Source organism: Durio zibethinus, chromosome 20 (assembly GCF_047325235.1).
Source record: "Durio zibethinus cultivar Kanyao isolate XHJ-2024 chromosome 20, ASM4732523v1, whole genome shotgun sequence".
NCBI lineage: Eukaryota > Viridiplantae > Streptophyta > Magnoliopsida > Malvales > Malvaceae > Durio > Durio zibethinus.
In genome coordinates, this window is record NC_143181.1 from 23,504,717 (window position 1) to 23,517,935 (window position 13,219).

The following is a 13,219-nucleotide window of genomic DNA, read 5'->3' on the forward strand; positions in this document are numbered from 1 at the left end:
AACCAAATAAAAATGGGCATAAAAACGCGTTATACGGTTACTCATTTAATACAGTTTAATTAAATATGTTATATACATTTTACATGTGTTATATGTTTTAAACAAAATTTTAAAATATGAAGATTATCATATTAAAATTTGTATCAACATATTTAAATATAAAAAATATTTTTACTTAATCCATATTTATTTTTTATATTATTTTAATGTCATATTACATTGTATTATATTTAAAATTATTAAATCTGAGACTAAAGACTCGGCTCCTCCAAAGCATTTTTATTTGAAGAAAGGCATTGTTAAAAAGCAATTAAGGAGGAAGGCAACTAAATGTTCTGAAAGGAAAAGAAAAAAAAAAACACAAGACATGACGAGGCAAAGGCTTCCAAAGCTGTTGAGTGTCATGTCCGCCAGTAATATATGGAGCCTGACCTGCTAAAGAAATTGCCACATGCAGTTTTGATTTTAAAATCAGTTGATAAATGCCTCAGGCAGCTAATCATTTGGTTTGAATTCAAACCATAAGAACCGCCTGTCCTCTTTGCTTTCCCTGTAATTCAAACTATAATGAATAAAATCTTGCCCACAATCATATAGGTGTTCAATTCAGCAATTTATATTTATTACAACACAAACGAAGGCCGTAATATAGAAGACCAGGCTAATTTGTACAAGGAAAAGGAAAGAGCAAATTAAATCAGTTGATAAGAGTCATTTGTTGGATGTTGATTGGATAAGAATCCAAAAGAGGCCCATAGAAAGCCCGACGTGCTAGAATGGCATTAACGGCTTGTGTAGGATGGAAAGCATCCCAAAACACGTATTGATTTCTGTTTGGGCATGGATATGCAAATGGCAGACATGTTATTTGCCCTTGGTTCCTCCCTATTCCACAACATCCTTTATCAACAACGTTGAACCCTGCAACATTTGTTTACTTTCAAATTTCAATACATATTATATTTAATCCATAAACTAGATTTTCTGTTTTGTTACCAAAAGCGGTAGGATTGTTTAGGATGTCACCCACAGCACCATAAGTATTGCCATATGCAACGACAGCACCAGGACGCATATTTAGTTGGTCTACCATTGATTTTGCCCCTTGGTTGAAAGTTCCCAGCATTTCATTAACATTATCTACGCATCTTCCCGGCGCCGCTTGTCCGCTTGCTCTTTGGTTAGGGATGCAACCAATGGGTCCAATTCCAGCTATAAAGAATTTCCTTAGTCCTAAACTGTATAGTGCCTGCAACAATTATGCCATAAACTTATATAATTTAATTTGCACTAACAAATTAGTTTAGGACTCTCCAAAATGTGAGAATAGTTTTTACCAAAAGTTGTCGGGCATAGCGGTTGAGAAGAAGGTTGCCAAATTCTGAAGGAGTGTAAGTGTAGTTAGAAGAGTAGATGGAAGGCATGAGATAATTGTTGATGTAATCATTGCTCCCAAACACCAAAATTGCTATGGATTTGGCCAGGAAATTCGTCAAATTTCTCCCTATCATTGTTCGTAGTTGATCCAATGTGCTTTCAAAATTCAATACTTGCTGACTTAGGCTGTACCGTTCACCCTGCATGAATCCATCACCATTGTGATTTTCATCCTATAGAAAGTTAAGCAAAATACATACATAATGTTGGCCGCTCTCATCAAGGATGCCTGCGGCTGCTGAAGCATAATTCACTCCTCCAAGTAATTTGACTCCCACGGAGTTGGGATCAGCAAAGGGCGGAGGATATGGAACACCCAGCATCTCTCCTGCTTGGACAAAATAATTTATATCATAGTGGGTCAGCACAAAGGCTTTTTTTGGTATGAATGATAAAGATGAAACGTTTTATGCTATGCCTGATAGAAAAGGGAGAAAGATGAATAATTTTGTAGTTCATCGATTAAATTAAAACTTTTTTCCCCTCTTCTTTTCTACTTTATAGCCAAACTATTCCAATAATGTAAAAAACTTACCAATAATGTCAACAAAGGTTTTTCCATTAGAAAATCTTCCGGTAGGCTGCATATTGAAATCAATACCGTAAGGAAAATAGTTAGATTTGGCAATTGAGCTAAGGAAATTGTTGTTGCCAACATCAACCAATGAGTCTCCAAACACAAAGAGTGCAGGAACTCGTTCAGAACCTGTAACTCCATTTGAGTGGTGAAGAATCATAATAGCAAATGCAATAAACCAGAGACTACCCATAATTTAATACAGAAGAGAATAATGAAAGTTGTATTTCCAGGTAGCTTTTGTAACCAAACAAGTGAGTTTGAGCAACATAACGGTGAAGAAGAATATAAAAAGGGGATTATATCCGTTTTGAAACGGAAACGGGGTGTAACATGCGTAAGACTCCATAAAAATTTGCTTTTTTCTATATACCTTTTCCCTTGATTTTGGGTGCTCTTTTCAATGTCCGTTTTTGGGTTATTTTTTCAACTTTTACTTATTTTACGTTTGTTTTTCCTTACAAGTGAGAAAGGAGGCATGAAGGATAAAGACAAAAGAAGGTTACAGATTTTTCCTTTATAAGGAAAAAAAAAAAAGACAAGCCTTCATTATTAGAGAAGGCAAAAAAACTCGAAATTGATGAGTTTTGATCCGATCCGATCTTTTAGAATCGGTTTAATTTTTTGAAAATCGGGTATCGGGTTGGGTCAGGTCAAGTGGTATAAAAAATTCGGGTCGAGTCGGGTCTGGATCGAATTTTAGGCAAACTCGACTTGATATATATATATAAATTATTTTTTAAATTTTTTTATTTAATTTTATAATTATTTATATATTTTTATATATATTTAATTTTATATTTATATTAAAAATAATATTTTATATTTAAAAAATAATATTTTATTAATTTCAGATCGAATTTGGGTATAAAAATAATAAAAAATTTATCAGGTCGGTTGAGTTTGGATTTTGTATATTTAAAGTCGATCGAGTTCGGATTTTGTATATTTAAAGTCAAGTCGGGTTTGAGACGAGCAAAAATTGATCCCGACCCGACCCGTTGTCATCACTATTTATGGTTGAGTTTTCATCTTAAAACCATAGAAATGAGTTTGGATGCCATTATGAATCAAAACAGGGGGTGGCACATGTCAACAAATTTATGAGCTTGTCTTATGATAGTAACAAAAGATAGATTTTACAAGGAAATAACTATATTCAAGCAGTGGTTTATAAGTTATGACCCTATTTATTCTGCAATTTTCTTTATTTGTGCATCTCATGCAACAGTTTTGAAAATCAGTACTAAGCACTTCCCACAGGTAAAATGTCCATTTCAAATTTCATATGTGCAAACTTTGAAACCTCATATTTTTTGCCAGTTTTAGACTAAAAAAATATTAAAGAAATATTAAAATGGTTATTTAACTATACACTTTCTATTGTTTGGCATTTAAAGAAATAAAATTTTATATTGATACCTAAACTTTCAATTCATTTTCACGTTATTTTCTCGGATTGACGTTCTTATCAACTTTACTGATGTAGTATGAATATAAAAAAAAAAAATTGATACGTGTCACAATCAGCACTACATCATCAATGTTATGTATTATTAAAAAAATTATAAAAAATTTTTCAAACTTTCAAAAAATATATATTTTTTGAATTTTTATTTTTATTAAAATTTTTAGGTTTTTTTTGAGAAAATTTTGAAATTTTAAAATTTTTTATAAATTTCAAAAAATTTCAAAAATCTGTTAGAATTTTTTCATAATTTTTTAAATTTGTTTAGAATTGTTTTGAAAATTTTTTGAAGTTTTTAAATTTTTTTGAAAATTTTCAAAATTATTTAGAATTTTAAAAAAGTTTTGGAATTTTTTTAAAAAAAGTTTTGGAATTTTTTTAAAAAAAAATTTAGAATTTTTTAGAATTTTTAATATTTTTTTAAAATTTTCTTTTTTATATTGACCTATGATTGATTGATTGGACTTTTTTTTACACATGTCAATATCTTATTAGATATTAATAGTATGTCAAAAAAATTGATTAATAACGTTAATCGTAGGTATTAACATGATAATGAAATGAAAGCTTAGACATCAATGCGTCAATTTTACATTTTTAAGTACCAAATTAATAGAAAATATATAATGTGGGAGTCATTTTAATATTTAACCTTTTAAATAAACACAATACGTTGACTTTATTAAAAAATTATTTATTAGAATTTAATAGTTTCAACATAAACAATATTTTTAAGATTAAAAACATAATTTTTGTTAAAATTATGTTTTCAAAATTCTAGCAAGCACAACATTTTAAAAATTAAAAACATGATTTTTGTTGAAAATATATTATTAAAAAATTATTTTTCAAAATTCTATATATAAATAATTTTAGTAATTTCTAATTTTTTATTCATTTCACAAAAATATTTGATCATAAATCATTTACATCCTAAATAAATAAATAATTTAACATGTTAAATAAATAAGTAATTTAAATATAATTATATGTTACATGATATTTTTATATTTTCATAATTATCAACCATTATTTATGTGTAATTAAGGATAATATGAAAAAAAATTTCATTAAATAATCTTACCTTACTTCAACCAAACATAATATTTTACATTTCTATAAGGTTAACAAATAGTAGGAATCATCAATTTTCCCAATCCATAAATTTTTCTAAAATCATTTTCTCTTTCAAAATCTTAAAATTCACAAATTAAACATTTATTCAAAAAAAGGAGAAGAGAAATACAAAATTTTTCAGCTGCCCAAAATGCAGCATTTTGGGTCGAATTGGAAAAATCAAACAATGAATAAATAAATAAATAAATAAAAGGGAAGAGAAATGGGTCGGCACTTGTGACTTGACCCAGATGACTTGAATGGTGAGAGCCGACCCGTGTTTTAGACATGGATCAGGTTCAATTTTCTTTTCATCCAACCGGGCCTAGACTTGAGTTGACTAGGTTCAATTGTTAGCGTAGATCAAACTTAAATTGCATCTTAAATTCTTGGTATTTTATTTATTTTCTTTGTTTCTTTATATTTTTTTATTTAATTTTCTTTTATTCATTTATTTACTTTCTCATGCATATTATTTAATAAGTTCGTAAGTTTAATTTACTTTGAACAATTAAAACTTTATTAAAATCATGTAATTTTAAATCAATTTTCAAATAAATAAAATCCATTCAATTATAAAATTTTAAGAGATTTGCAAACACTACAAAAAAATGTGTTTTAGCGAGAATTTTAACATGGGTCAAGTGTTGGCCCTCAATAATTTTTTTTTCTATTGAAGGTCATTCATAACTTTCATTGAAAGTAATTTTAGTCAGCAATGTATTTTTATCCTCACTAAAAGTCATTTTGTTGAGAGAATCATAAATTATTTTTATTAATTTAATATTTTTTTGTGAGAATCTAAAGTTAACCTTCATAAATTTGTTTCATAAGTGTCAAATATAAATAGATTTAGTGAGGGTCACTTCAAATCTTAGTAAATAAATTTTGTTAATTTTATATATTTTTAAAAATTAAATAATTTAAATATATTTTTTTGTAAATTTTGTGAAATTCATTGTAATCTCATAAAAATATATTTTTTCAATAGTAATCAAAATAAAAAAGTATATATTTAAAAAAATATTTAGTACAAAAAATTCTAAAGAAGTAGTAAATAACAAATTATTATTATGATTTATGATTTTATTGAAAGTTAATATTCAAAGGCGATTATATATATATATATATATGTATGTATGTGTAGTAATTATTCATAATTTTAGTAAGAGTGAATATTCAAAGGTGACCCTTGTTACATCTTTTTTACTGTGAATACAAAAAATTGAATATAACAAATTATTTTATTTAAAAAGAAGGCAAAGAAAAATTATCAAAATTTTCTATTGGGAAAGAAAAAAATTCTTTCATTCAACCAAGAATTAAGGTTTCTTCCTTGTCCCCAATTTAGCATTGCACTGACTCTACCTTTGTCACCACCGCTAGTGCTATCGCATATAATGCCACTATCCCTCTCTCTTCTAAATAAGCCTAGTAATCACTAAGCTCTCGGTTTAGATCAGCTTCTTTGTCTAGCTCTTACTTTTGCTTTCGATCTAGATCCTTATCTTCTTCCACTCTTTTTTGTAACGCTAGCTCTCAAAGTTGCAACCTTCTTTAATGTTGAGCGTCACCTTTTTACTTTTTTCTTCATATTTTTATACTCTAGAAATTGTTCATAAGGATTAATAAATTCTTAAGTTTTGAAAATTTTCATGAAAAAAGATATATTTTGTTAATAGCAAAAAGAAACCAAAGAATTCAATTTTAAATTGATTACGTACTATTTGGTTACTTTTTTAGGTTTCAATATAAAAACAAATTTGAGAATACAAAGCAGTGATTTTACTTTTGTATAGAACAATTATGTTAGAATCATGTTATGTTTTAGTTATTTGTGCATTTTTAATCAATCAATTTTGGTTTCTATCATTTGCTTTTGATTATTTTCTATTTCTTAGGAAGCGTGAGCAAATAAAACAAGTAATAAAGTAATAACCAAAGGGATCCCTATTTAGAATCTTAAGGATATCAAAATTTCCTTCATGTGTTGATAATTTTGAAGTTAGTACATGTTATTAGCTAATGATAGCATATTAAAATATAGTATTTTTATTTGCTAAAATTGGTACTAAATTTTTATTTTTTGATGGATTTTGGTATTTTTAATGTTATTTTCATGATTTTAAGCTTTAAGGCTTATGGACTTCATTTTCATGCAATCTATACATGAAGGTGCATATTCGCCCATGCAATACAAAAGAATAGTCGAACCCTATTGGTCCAATTCCATCCATCCATGCAACCATACAGTAAAGCAAAGGAATTTGAAGAATTTGAATCGTACAAAAACTATTCCATCACCATCACATTTCGCCATTTCAATTGCAAGAAGGGATAAGACACATTTGATTGAGTTTTGCCAGCATTGGGACTCTATTCATTTGGCCAAATAAGGTTTTATCCAAAAATGACTCTTTTTGCTTAGCCTAGAAGAATTTCAAGCTACTATAGACTCTATCATATTTAGCCAAATGAGCTAAAACATAATTAAAGAAGTTCAAGCTCACAAGGACACTAGAGATATTCAGCAAAAGCTATTTGCGATCAACTATGACTTTTTGTTCAATCATTCAAAAGAGTTATACATGAAGAAAGACTTTAGCCATTTAAAATGCAAATGGTTGGATCAAGCTCAACTACTTCATTTTATAATCTTACCTTAGCTAGACATATGATGGAGATTGAATCAAGATGGTCTTCAAGACTTTAAGATGGATCACACAGCCAATATTTTTTCTCCAAGACTCTATTCAGCCAAGGCAACTCAAGCTTAAGGAGATCACTTTTGGCCAAACTCCAAGAAGATTAAAATATTCCTCATTTATTAGCATTTGATTTAAAATCAAACTTTGTAATCTTATCCCTCACTTGATCGAAACCCCATCTAAAAATAAGAAGGCCATTCACCTTATTCAAGCATCCTCCTTAACTCGTAACTTCTCACTTTTTTTTTTTTTAGTTCTTTTCTTTAGTTTTTCTTTAGTTTTAGTTATTGGCTTAGGTGACAGATTTGCCAATAACAAAATATTGTTTCTTTGATTCTTTTTTTTTTTAAATCAAGAAGTGTTTATTTTTAAGATCTCTTTTTCTTCAAAGTAATATTACTTTTTTACTTTTGATTTCAAATCTTGTTTTCCATTTTTTTATTTTCGATAATAACTCTTTCTTACTCTCTAAGTTTTTAATACTCAATAGTTTAAGTTTTCTTTTATGTAATTTTTTATTACAACTCTTTCTTTTATACACATTAGTATCCAGCCAACCTTTAAGTTCCTATTGTTTTCAAATTTTCAATCATTTATTTTCTTAGATCTAGTTTTGGCTATCATTTTTAGCTTGCCAAGTGATAGTTTGTGAAGTTAAGATCTAAACCTACATTGTCTTTTAATCTTTTATTTTTTTATTTTTACAATCAACCCTGAAGTTTCACTTGTTTAGATAAAAGAGTTTAAGATTTCAACTTTGGTCTTGAGAATTATCAAACAATTACAATATATAATTCTTTATGAGATAACACTAGAATTCATCTATTCTATTACTTGATTTATGCACTTGTAGGCTATACAAAAAGCAACAATCAAGTTTTTGGCATCGTTACTTAGATTTTAATGTTGTTTTCAATATCAATAAGGATTTTTTTTGCCTTTTGTAATCTAAAATTGTTTTTACTTGCTTTAATGTGTTTTCTTTTCTTTTTTTGTTATGTCAAACTTCTATTACAATGAGGCTAAAACTTTTGAGGACTATGAAAAGCTATCTTTTGAGTATTCCCAAATCCAACCATCATGATACACTATTCAAAGATATGAAAAAAACCCCATTTCAACAATAACCTCACAATTAGTCTTTTTGATTGAAAAGTAAAGGCTTTGGAAAAAAAGTGTAATCTTAGATATGTTCATTCAATCCAAAGCCAATTTTATAATTGTCATGGGTATGGAGGAAAATACTATAGTGGTAGGTGTCAAAAAAACCAATTCAATTTTTATTCAAATACCTACTCTCAAGATTATAAGGATTATCCTAGTTATGCATAGGGAAGTAGTCAAGAGCAATCATCCATATATACCCCAACCTACACTATAAACCTTCATTTCAACAATATTCTCCTCAAACATACAATCCAACTCAAGAAAATAAGTCAAACCTAGATATGTTAACTTAATTGATGCAGTCCAATAATGCAATAATCTAAAATGAAGCTACATTTGTAAAAAATCTTGAAAACCATATAGGTCAACTAGTTTTAACAATAACCAATCTCCCTGTAAGTACCTTGCTTAGTAATACCAAGTTTAACCTAAAAAAACAAGGCAAGAAGACATGTAATAGTATGTACTCATATTGGGAAGAAGAAACTTTTTTTTTTTTTTTATGATGATAATGAAGAAGCTTTAATTGATAAACTTCTACAATGAACCTACTTAGTTTTGTAAAAGTAGCTAATGAGAAAAAAAATTTAGGAGAAAGATCCAAAAGGGGATGATAATGAATATATGCATTTTATAAGAGAAAAGAAAGAGCTTTCTTAGTTGCAAAAGCATTTTTGGCAAGTATAGAACCTAAGGTGGAAGACAATTGTGAAGACATAGAGGAAAAGTATGAGATTGAAGAATATGTTGAAAAACAAGATGATAAAGTGCCGATTGTAATCAATCTGCCAACATTTTTTAGTGTGATGGATGAAGAGATGGTAGAAGTGGAGGATCATTTTGATAAAATGAAAGTAAAGGAAGTTTGATTGGCTTTAGGATTTGACATTCTTAAGGATCTAGCAATAGTCCCTTTGAAAGTGAATCTAAGCTTTACAATTCACCTTTACCAATTCCCCAAAACTATGAAGATCATGATTTGGAATTGAATAAGGTGGAAAAACCAATTGATATGGGTTGTTTGGTTGATGAATTGTTCAAACCTTTAAAAATACCCTTCATTAAGCCTAAAACAAGGATGAAAACACATCACCCACTCTGATGAAACCAACCATAGAGAAACTTTTTATATTCAAAACCAACCTTGTAGTTTTCATGATTGTATCTCTCTGTGGTACTAAAGTCAATGTCCACTTACCATAGTCCATCGAAAATGAAAATGTTATTAGAGGTTAGAGATTTAGCTACAATAATTGAGCGACACTACTAGTTAAAGTTTATTGATGAAGATATGGTAAGGAGAAAAATCATTAAAAGGATAAATATTAATATTAAGTGTAGGGTAGTTACGTAACCCCATTAAAAAGGTATGGTCAAGCTTGACCAAAACTAACTTTGCTTGGGAGACAACCCAAGTTCTACCTTAATAGTTTTTCTTTTGTTTTCATTAGGATATGTATGTTTTGATGTTTTTGTTTTGAGTTTGTTTTGATAAAAATAAAGTGAAGCAAGGAAATATCTCATGCAAGTGAATATTTAGCCTTAAACAAAATTTTCAAGAGTATTTCTTTTTCCCATACTTTATGTTTTAATATCTTGTTCAACTAAAGTGTAAAAAGGGAGAGAATAATGCTTTTTTAACTTTTTCAAAATTTTAACCCATTTTTGCTTTCAAACCAAATTAACCTACTAGATTTCATTATGATGCACACTTAGTTAATTTTGCATAAATTTTCAAATATTGACTTGAGTATGATATGAAGTTAATTATGAGTATGGTAAAACTTGAAAGGAATTCTTAAGCAAGTTTCTATGTTTTTATTCTCTTTCGATGAAATGCTAAGATTTTTATAAAAATTTTGTGAGATGTGAATTTGCATGAAATTTGAAGATTTGAATAAGTATTTTAGAATTCACTTACTTAACCCTTGAGGCAAAATCCTAAATTGTATTTAACTCAAAAGATGATTTAGGCATTCTTTAGATCATTTGAGTTTTTCAAGCCTACCTTTTAATGATGCATCCCTAGTACCTATATTTTAAGTCTATTATATTATTCCCTTTTCTTTGTTTATTTTAGCCATATAATAAGCCAAGAGCTTTTTCTTTTGATTATTATCCCTTCTTTGTTTTTATCTAACCCAATCATACTTATTTATGTATTATGGACTTCTTTATGTATTTGGGAAAAAGAAGGGCATAAAGAATGAAAAGAAAAAGAAAATGGCAAATACAAGGCAATGCCCAATAAAGCCAAAAATGGCTAAAAAGGAAAAAAAGCTGTGAATAAAAGAATAAATTAATGCCTTAAGTATTCAAAGTTTAAAAAAGCTATCAATTGTTCAAATCAAAGTCCATGAAATTTCAAAGAAAGTAAGCTAAAGGTTTTTAAGCCTAAATTTCCTTTTTCTTACCTTGACCTAAGCTTTACATTATAAGCTAAAAATATCTTTTGATCTTAAGTCAAGTATGTAAGTCTAACATTAATGAAGAGGAAAAAAGAAAGTGATCATATGAAGTCTATTATATCTTTAAGTTGAAATGTAATAAGATGTTTTCCATTCTTTTTACTTGAGTTGTATGCATAAATTAAAGATTGAGTAAATTTATATGTGTAAAGATCATATGATATTCAAAGCTTATTTTTTAATGAACTTCTTGCAACTTTATGTTAATATTTAGCTTTGCATTATGTGATAGTGTATGAAAGGAATTTATATAATTTTTGACTTTGTGAGTATGTATGATGATTTTTAGTTCTATTAATTTGAGAATTTTACTTTAGGACAAGCAAAGATTCTAGTGTGAGGGTATGATAGCACCTTAAAATATAGTATTTTTACATGCTAAAATTAGTGCTAAATTTTAAAATTTTGATGAATTTTGGTATTTTTAATGTTATTTTCATGATTTTAGGGTTTAAGGCTTGTAAACTTGATTTTCATGCAATCTATGCATCAAGGTGCATATTCAACCATACAATGCAAAAGAATAGTGTAAACACCCATTTTGTTTTTTATTATTATCATTATTTTTTTCTTTTCATTTTTCTTTTTTGATATCTTTTTTGACTGACGTCAATAGCCACCCTAATAACCTGTCAGTCGTTGGGAGTCGCCCTAACAGTCGACCTAATTTTAGATAACCATAGTTTAACAAAATCTTTAAAAAATCTGGGATTTTGACCTTCATTTGGCTCTATAAATAGAGCTACAAAATGCATAACAAAAAACTTATCCAAACTAGATCTAAAAAAAAAACCTTTCAGTCAAAAAAAACCCTAAAACCTAAAACAAAAAAACACAAACACAAACCAAAAAATTACAGTCCATGGAACATGAGCCTACAATGCCAAACAAATACCACAAAGTTCAAAAAATAAAATTCTTTGGCCTAAACTTTCAGCCTCGATCTAGACCATTCAAAGTATTCTCTCACAAAAAAAGGTCAGATCAAGACTTAGGAGGCTAGGAAGAATTTTTTGTGAGTTTTTAAAGTTTTTTAATGACTGACAATGACAATTGGTGGCAAAGGGACAACGACGGGCACGATGGCACGTTTCTGGATTCTAAGAACAGAGGCAGTCAATTAAGGTTAGAGAGAGAAAATCTAAAAGAAATAGAGATAAAGAGAGAGAAAAAAGAAAATGAAATAAAAAAATTAGGTTTTTATAGTGCTACCAAAAAAAAAAAAGGTAAAATGACGTTGTTTAGCGAAAAAAATGAAAAAAAAAAGTTGCAAAATGATGTCATTTAGGACCCAAAGGATCTATGCGTGGACCTAGATCCAACTCGAGGTCTATGCACCTGACTCGGCTTGCTGTTGACTTTGACTACCAGACGAACCAATCTTGAATTGCTCCAAACTGGATTGGACTATTGTCGTTGACTTTTGTGTTGACTCTGACATTGACCGACGCTAACTCGCCATTGATCGGCGAAAAATTAGGTTTTTTATTTTTTAAAAATTTTATTATTTATTCCATTTATTCTATTTTTATCTAACTTTTAGTATTTTAATTTATAATTTAGGATATGTAAAAATAAATATAATAATGATAAAAAACAAAATACTAATAATAAATGAATAATGAAAAATAAATTAAATTAAAAAAATAAAATTACAGGTAGTAATTTTATTAAAAATATTTACACAAAGAAATTTTCTAAAATATTCTAAAAGTGTTAGAAATATTTTAGAATTTTTCAAGCATAATAAAAAAACCATAAAAAAAACCATTATTAGAAATGAAATCGTAAGTGGAGTTTTTTTTTTTCGTACAAAGAAAATTTCTAAAATACTTGAAAAGTATTGAAAATATTTTAGAATTTTTTAGAATAATAATAATAAAAATAATAATATTCACTTCGAATAAATAAAAAAATACAAAAAATAATAACAACAATAGTAATAAAATCATAAGTGGTGATTCTTAAAAAAGTTTTTTTTTTTTTGAAATTTTGTCAAAAGTGTTGATAAGATTTTTGAAAATCTTTTTAATAAAAATTAATAAAATATAAAATACTTAAATTGTGAAAATAAATAAAACAATAAAAGTCACAAGTGGTGACTTTATCAAAATATCGTAGGCAAGGTATTTTTCTCAAAATATTCTAAAAGTGATAGAAATATTTTGAGAGTTTAACTAATAAAATTTTTATTTTAATAATAAAATAAACATTATAAAGTAGATTAAAATTTTTGTCGATAATAAAATTGAAAGGGAATTACAAGTGGTGATTTTCC

General features: G+C 27.8%; 1 protein-coding gene across 1 annotated transcript; it reads right to left on the minus strand.

Moving 5' to 3' along the window:
* Positions 1-322: 322 nt before the first annotated feature.
* On the minus strand, positions 323-2,246 carry LOC111315063 (GDSL-like Lipase/Acylhydrolase superfamily protein). Its single transcript, XM_022916682.2, has 5 exons — positions 1,973-2,246; positions 1,638-1,765; positions 1,338-1,577; positions 997-1,249; positions 323-921 (listed from the first exon to the last, which is right to left on the minus strand). Exons 1-5 carry the CDS (start codon positions 2,205-2,207, stop codon positions 698-700), a joined length of 1,080 nt encoding a protein of 359 aa, XP_022772417.1. The 5' UTR covers positions 2,208-2,246; the 3' UTR covers positions 323-697.
* Positions 2,247-13,219: the final 10,973 nt, after the last annotated feature.

What these genes read in the sequence shown, in the direction of transcription:
- LOC111315063 (XM_022916682.2), bottom strand. Translation starts at nt 2,207, where the DNA reads ATGGGTAGTCTCTGGTTTATTGCATTTGCTATTATGATTCTTCACCAC. An exon ending in ATGAGAGCGGCCAACATTAT is followed by an intron (nt 1,578 to 1,637) that starts GTATGTATTTTG and finishes GGATTCATGCAG; the next exon opens with GGTGAACGGTACAGCCTAAG. An exon ending in GCTATGCCCGACAACTTTTG is followed by an intron (nt 1,250 to 1,337) that starts GTAAAAACTATT and finishes TAATTGTTGCAG; the next exon opens with GCACTATACAGTTTAGGACT.